We start from the raw sequence: 7,500 nt of genomic DNA, 5'->3' as shown, positions 1-7,500 counted from the left end.
AAAATTGCATAACACACCTGCAGTTTTACTACAAATACATTTAAAACATTGTATCGTCGCTCTCTCTGAGAACATGGGTATTAGGAGGTGCCTCACTCCAGCCCCATACCAAGTGAAGTGTAGTAAAGTTTGGTGTAGTGTAGCGTAGTGTAGTGTAGAATAGTGTGGTGGTGTGTAGTATAGTGTAGAATATTGTAGTTTGGTGTTGTGTAGTGTAGTGTAGAATATTGTAGTGTAGTGTAGTATAGTGTTGTGTGGTGTAGTGTAGTATAGTGTGGTGGTGTAGTGTAGAATATTGTAGTGTAGTATAGTGTTGTGTAGTGTAGTGTTATGTGGTGTAGTATAGTGTGGTGGTGTGTAGTGTAGTATAGTGTGGTGTGTAGTGTAGTGTAGTGTAGTGTAGTGTTATGTGGTGTAGTATAGTGGTGGTGTGTAGTGTAGTGTGGTGTAGTATAGTGTTGTGTAGTGTTATGTGGTGTAGTATAGTGTGGTGTGTGTGTAGTGTAGAATATTGTAGTGTAGTGTAGTGTAGTATAGTGTTGTGTGTAGTGTAGTGTAGTGTAGTATAGTGTGGTGGTGTGCAGTGTAGAATATTGTAGTGTAGTATAGTGTTGTGTAGTGTAGAATAGTGTGGTGGAGTGTAGTATAGTGTGGTGTGTAGTGTAGTGTAGTATAGTGTGTGTAGTGTAGTATAGTGTGGTGGTGTGTGTGTAGTGTAGTGTAGTGTTATGTGGTGTAGTATAGTGTGGTGGTGTGTAGTGTAGAATATTGTAGTGTAGTATAGTGTGGTGTAGTGTAGTGTAGTATAGTGTGGTGGTGTGTAGTATAGTGTGGTGGTGTGCAGTGTAGAATATTGTAGTGTAGTGTGGTGTAGTATAGTGTGGTGTGTAGTATAGTGTGGTGGTGTAGTGTAGAATATTGTAGTGTAGTGTAGTGTAGTATAGTGTGGTGGTGTAGTGTAGCGTAGTGTAGTGTAGAATAGTGTGGTGGTGTGTAGTATAGTGTAGAATATTGTAGTTTGGTGTTGTGTAGTGTAGTGTAATATAGTAAAGTGAAGTGTAGTGTTATGTGGTGTAGTATAGTGTTGTGTAGTGTAGTGTAGTATAGTGTGGTGGTGTGTAGTGTAGAATATTGTAGTGTAGTATAGTGTTGTGTAGTGTAGTGTTATGTGGTGTAGTATAGTGGTGGTGTGTAGAATATTGTAGTATAGTATGGTGGTGTGTAGAATATTGTAGTGTAGTATAGTGTGTGTAGTGTAGTGTTATGTGGTGTAGTATAGTGTGGTGGTGTGCAGTGTAGAATATTGTAGTAGTATAGTGTTGTGTAGTGTAGTGTAGTGTTATGTGGTGTAGTATAGTATGGTGGTGTGTAGTGTAGAATATTGTAGTGTAGTATAGTGTTGTGTAGTGTAGTGTGGTGTAGTATAGTGTGGTGGTGTGTGTAGAATATTGTGTAGTGTAGTAGTGTAGTGTAGTGTAGTGTAGTATAGTGTGGTGTGTAGTGTAGAATATGTAGTGTAGTATAGTGTTGTAGTGTAGTGTTATGTGGTGTAGTATAGTGTGGTGGTGTAGTGTAGAATATTGTAGTGTAGTATAGTGTTGTGTAATGTAGTGTAGTGTTATGTGGTGTAGTATAGTGTGGTGGTGTGTAGTGTAGAATATTGTAGTGTAGTATAGTGTTGTGTTGTGTAGTGTAGTGTATGTGGTGTAGTATAGTGTGGTGGTGTGTAGTGTAGAATATTGTAGTGTAGTATAGTGTTGTGTAGTGTAGTGTAGAATATTGTAGTGTAGTATAGTGTTGTGTTGTGTAGTGTAGTGTATGTGGTGTAGTATAGTGTGGTGGTGTAGTGTAGAATATTGTAGTGTAGTATAGTGTTGTGTAGTGTAGTGTAGTGTTATGTGGTGTAGTGTAGTGTGGTGGTGTGTGGTGTAGAATATTGTAGTGTAGTATAGTGTGTGTGTAGTGTTATGTGGTGAGGTATAGTGTGGTGGTGTAGTGTAGAATATTGCAGTGTAGTATAGTGTTGTGTTGTGTAGTGTAGTGTAGTGTTGTGTAGTGTAGTGTTGTGTAGTGTAGTAGAATATTGTAGTGTAGTATAGTGTTGTGTTGTGTAGTGTAGTGTTGTGGTGTAGTATAGTGTGGTGGTGTGCAGTGTAGAATATTGTAGTGTAGTATAGTGTGTGCAGTGTAGTGTAGTGTAGAATATTGCAGTGTAGTATAGTGTGGTGGTGTAGTGTAGTGTAGTAGTGTAGTGTAGTATAGTGTGTGTAGTGTAGTATAGTGTGTAGTGTTATGTGTGTAGTATAGTGTGTGGTGTGTAGTGTAGAATATTGTAGTGTAGTATAGTGTAGTGTTATGTGGTGTAGTATAGTGGTGGTGTGTGTAGTGTAGAATATTGTAGTGTAGTATAGTGTTGTGTAGTGTTATGTGTGTAGTATAGTGTGGTGGTGTGTAGTGTAGAATATTGTAGTGTAGTATAGTGTTGTGTGTGTAGTGTTATGTGTGTAGTATAGTGTGGTGGTGTAGTGTAGAATAGTGTAGTGTAGAATATTGTGTAGTGTAGAGTAGTGTAGTGTTATGGTGTAGTATAGTGTGGTGTTGTGTAGTGTAGAATATTGTAGTGTAGTATAGTGTTGTGTAGTGTAGTATAGTGTTGTGTAGTGTAGTGTAGTGTTATGTGGTGTAGTATAGTGTGGTGGTGTGTAGTGTAGTGTAGAATATTGTAGTGTAGTATAGTGTTGTGTAGTGTTATGTGGTGTAGTATAGTGTGGTGGTGTGTAGTGTAGAATATTGTAGTAGTATAGTGTTGTGTGTGTGTAGTGTTATGTGGTGAGGTATAGTGTGGTGGTGTGTAGTGTAGAATATTGTAGTGTAGTAGTATAGTGTGTAGTGTAGAGTAGTGTAGTGTTATGTGGTGTAGTATAGTGTGGTGGTGTGTAGTGTAGAATATTGTAGTGTAGTATAGTGTTGTGTGTGTAGTGTTATGTGGTGTAGTATAGTGTGGTGTGTAGTGTAGAGTAGAATATTGTAGTGTAGTATAGTGTTGTGTAGTGTAGAGTAGTGTAGTGTTGTGTAGTGTAGTGTAGTGTTATGGTGTAGTATAGTGTGGTGGTGTGTAGTGTAGTGTAGAATATTGTAGTATAGTATAGTGTTGTGTAGTGTAGTGCTATGTGGTGTAGTATAGTGTGGTGGTGTGTAGTAGAATATTGTAGTGTAGTATAGTGTAGTGTAGTGTTATGTGGTGTAGTATAGTGTGGTGGTGTGTAGTGTAGTGTAGAATATTGTGTAGTATAGTGTTGTGTAGTGTTATGTGGTGTAGTATAGTGTGGTGGTGTGTGTAGTGTAGAATAGTGCTGTGTTGTGTAGTGTTATGTGGTGTAGTATAGTGTGGTGTGTGTAGTGTAGAATATTGTAGTGTAGTATAGTGTTGTGTGTAGTGTTGTGTAGTGTGGTGTAGTGTTATGTGGTGTAGTATAGTGTGGTGGTGGTGTAGTGTAGAATATTGTAGTGTAGTATATTGTAGTGTAGTGTAGAATATTGTAGTGTAGTATATTGTGTGTAGTGTGTAGTGTAGAGTAGTGTAGTGTTGTGTAGTGTAGTGTTATGTGGTGTAGTATAGTGTGGTGGTGGTGTAGTGTAGAATATTGTAGTGTAGTATAGTGTGTGTAGTGTAGTGTTATGTGGTGTAGTATAGTGTGGTGGTGTGTAGTGTAGAATATTGTAGTGTAGTATAGTGTTGTGTTGTGTAGTGTTATGTGGTGTAGTATAGTGTGGTGGTGTGTAGTGTGTAGAATATTGTAGTGTAGTATAGTGTTGTGTAGTGTAGTGTTATGTGGTGTAGTATAGTGTGGTGGTGTGTAGTGTAAAATATTGTAGTGTAGTATAGTGCTGTGTTGTGTAGTGTTATGTGTGTAGTATAGTGTGGTGGTGTAGTGTAGTGTAGTGTATAGTGTAGTGTGTGGTGTAGTGTGTGTAGTGTTATGTGGTGTAGTGTAGTGTAGTGTGGTGGTGTGGTGTAGTGTAGTGTAGTGGTGTGTAGTGTAGTATTGTAGTGTAGTATAGTGTGTAGTGTAGTGTTATGTGGTGTAGTATAGTGTGGTGGTGTGTAGTGTAGAATATTGTAGTGTAGTATAGTGTTGTGTGTAGTGTAGTGTAGTGTAGTGTATAGTGTGGTGGTGTGTAGAATATTGTAGTGTAGTATAGTGTTGTGTGGTGTAGTGTTGTGTTGTGTAGTATAGTGTGGTGTGTGTGTAGTGTAGTATAGTGTGTGTAGTGTAGTATAGTGTTGTGTAGTGTAGTGTGGTGGTGTGTGGTGTAGTATAGTGTGGTGGTGTGTAGTGTAGAATATTGTAGTGTAGTATAGTGTTGTGTGTAGTGTAGTGTTGTGTAGTGTGGTATAGTGTGGTGGTGTGTAGTGTAGAATATTGTAGTGTAGTATAGTGTTGTGTGGTGTAGTGTAGTGTGGTGTGGTGTAGTATAGTGTGGTGGTGTGTAGTGTAGAATATTGTAGTGTAGTATATTGTAGTGTAGTGTAGTGTAGTGTAGTGTTGTGTAGTGTAGTGTTATGTGGTAGTATAGTGTGGTGGTGTAGTATAGTGTAGTGTGTGTAGTGTGTAGTGTAGTGTGTAGTGTAGTATAGTGTGTAGTGTAGTGTGGTGTGTAGTGTAGTGTAGTGTTGTGTGTAGTGTAGAATATTGTAGTGTAGTGTAGTATATTGTAGTGTAGTGTAGAATATTGTAGTGTAGTATAGTGTAGTGTAGTGTAGTGTAGTGTTATGTGGTGTAGTATAGTGTGGTGGTGTGTAGTGTAGAATATTGTAGTGTAGTATAGTGTTGTGTTGTGTAGTGTAGTGTAGTGTTATGTGGTGTAGTATAGTGTGGTGGTGTGTAGTGTAGTGTAGAATATTGTAGTGTAGTATAGTGTAGTGTTGTGTGTGTAGTGTAGTGTTATGTGGTGTAGTATAGTGTGGTGGTGTGTGTGTAGAATATTGTAGTGTAGTATAGTGTAGTGTTGTGTAATGTAGTGTAGTGTTATGTGGTGTAGTATAGTGTGGTGGTGTGTAGTGTAGTGTAGAATATTGTAGTGTAGTATAGTGTTGTGTTGTGTAGTGTAGTGTTATGTGGTGTAGTATAGTGTGGTGGTGTGTGTAGTGTGTGTGTAGTATAGTGTTGTGTTGTGTGTGTTACCGTGATGATTGTCCACAGTGGCAGCAGCAGCAGCAGCACACAGTAATGGCCAGTAACAGCACACCCACTAACACGGCCATCGCAATGATTAATGCCTCGAAGTTCACTTACACACACACACACACACACACACACACACACACACACACACACACACACACTTTTTAAAAATTTCTTAAAGAAATTGATTTATTCAATTGTTCTCAACAAAGGTGATTTTAATACTTTTTATACATATGTGTGTGTGTGTGTGTGTGTGTGTGTGTGTGTGTGTGTATACCTAAACACACTCCCCAGCGGGCCTGAGATAGTTTACACACTGAGGCAGGAGGCAGCAGGTGAGACACGGGATAGACTGTGCAGGTGTTATTAGTGTAACACCACAAACACTACAAAACACACACACACACAATGACTAATACATACACACATTTAGCTTTATAATAATAATAATATGTGTGTGTAATCAGGGCAGGATGTGTTTCTTACTGAGACATTCTTCAGACAGGAGTCACAACTGCTCAGAGAATCACAGGCTGTAACACATCCACATCATCATCATCATCATCACCACAACAAATCACACACAATATGTAAGTGTGTACAGAAACACAATAAATAGTGTATAAAGTGTACAGAAACACTGCTGTACACAATCACTGTTATTCCACTTAAACCCGGAACTGATTCGCTACCTGGGCCTCAGAACAACTGTCAACTCGCTCTACTACAATTTATCTAATCTAATCCAATCTGATCTGATCTGATCGAATCGAATGTAAAATAAATTAAAAGAATGTAGAGATCTTTTCCAGCTGCAGTGAGTTTGAAGTACTTACGCTGAGTGAGAGGCGCAGGAGAAGGTGAAGGATTAGCATTAGCGTTAGCGGCCTGAATAATCAGCACAGAGCTCAGTAACAATACAAATCCATCACAAGTTAAAAACTTTAGGTTTATTTGAGACTTTTTCATGTTGTCGTTTTTGCTTTAACTCTCGTAGCGGAATGACGCGTTCACACACTGAAACTGACAAACACACACAAACATGGCGCACTCCGCAAACACATTTCAAAATTAAAGTCGCATAATTCCGCATAATTCCAATCTTCATTACAGTCTGCAATAAATAATTAATATTTATATATAATATATGTCTTGGTTTAATTCAATTATGTATTGATTTTATTTAGTAGTGTAGTGTAGTGTAGTGTAGTGTAGTGTAGTATTATGTAGTGTAGTACAGTGTAGTATAGTATTGTGTAGTATAATGTAGTATAGTATTGTGTTGTGTAGTACAGTGTTGTATAGTGTAGTGTACTGTAGTATAGTGTAATGTACTGTAGTGTACTGTAGTATAGTGTAGTATTTCATATTTTCATTTTCTTTTTCATATTTATTTCATATTTCTTATATTCTTTTTTTATACCACACCATTCCGCACAAGGACACTTTACACCACACCTTACTGCACATGGACACTTATGGACAATCAAAAACATGCCTAACTTGTTTACTGTTTACTGTTGTTTACTGGTTAACTGCACACTGCCATAAACATTTTCTGTGTATGTGTATATATAGGTATATATGTATGTATATATACATATATATTTAGATATCTTTATTTATCTGCCTTCTTTTCTTAGTATATTTTCTTAAATTTTGTTATTATATTTATATTTTTATTCCCCTTTTTACCCTATTTTATTCCCTTATGCCGGACCGTCGTTAAAAGCATTTCACTGCATGTCGTACCCTGTATGTATGTGTATGTGACGAATAAAATTTGATTTGATTTGATTTGATTTACAGTGTAGTATAGTATTGTGTAGTGTACTGTAGTATAGTGTAATGTACTGTAGTGTACTGTAGTATAGTGTAGTACAGTGTAGTATAGTATTGTGTAGTGTACTGTAGTATAGTGTAATGTACTGTAATGTACTGTAGTATAGTGTAGTACAGTGTAGTATAGTATTTTGTAGCGTACAGTAGTGTGGTATAGTGTAATGTACTGCATTCTACTGTAGTACAGTGTACAACAGTACACTTTACTACACTACACAATATAATACTACACTGTACTACACTATACTACAGTACACTGTACTACACTACACAATATTATACTACACTGTACTACACTATACTACACTACACAATATTATACTACACTGTACTACACTATACTACAGTACATTACACTATACTACAGTACATTACACTATACTACAGTACACTACACAATGGTACAGTGTAGTACAGTATTGTTTAGTGTAGTATATTGTAATGTACTGTAGTATAGTGTAGTACAGTG

The 7,500-nt window shown here is 37.2% G+C and overlaps 1 protein-coding gene across 2 annotated transcripts in view; it reads right to left on the bottom strand.

Annotated features, from left to right (window-relative positions):
• LOC124403745 (pituitary tumor-transforming gene 1 protein-interacting protein) overlaps window positions 1–6,251 on the bottom strand; it is a 10,562-nt gene extending 4,311 nt beyond the window's left edge. For both annotated transcript variants that reach the window (XR_006928935.1, XM_046877483.1), the window contains exons 1-4: window positions 6,026–6,251; window positions 5,676–5,722; window positions 5,467–5,575; window positions 5,187–5,292 (exon numbers count right to left, since the gene is read on the bottom strand). Coding sequence is in view for 1 of the 2 variants with exons in the window: in XM_046877483.1 (XP_046733439.1) it covers window positions 5,187–5,292; window positions 5,467–5,575; window positions 5,676–5,722; window positions 6,026–6,158 (395 nt within the window). In the remaining variant the exon portion in view is untranslated. The remainder of the gene's footprint in view (window positions 1–5,186; window positions 5,293–5,466; window positions 5,576–5,675; window positions 5,723–6,025) is intronic.
• Between the last annotated feature and the right edge of the window lie 1,249 nt (window positions 6,252–7,500).

This window comes from Silurus meridionalis, chromosome 21 (genome assembly GCF_014805685.1).
Source record: "Silurus meridionalis isolate SWU-2019-XX chromosome 21, ASM1480568v1, whole genome shotgun sequence".
In the NCBI taxonomy this organism is placed as follows: domain Eukaryota; kingdom Metazoa; phylum Chordata; class Actinopteri; order Siluriformes; family Siluridae; genus Silurus; species Silurus meridionalis.
Note: the sequence above shows the minus strand (reverse complement) of the source record. Positions and strands in the feature narration are given on the sequence as shown.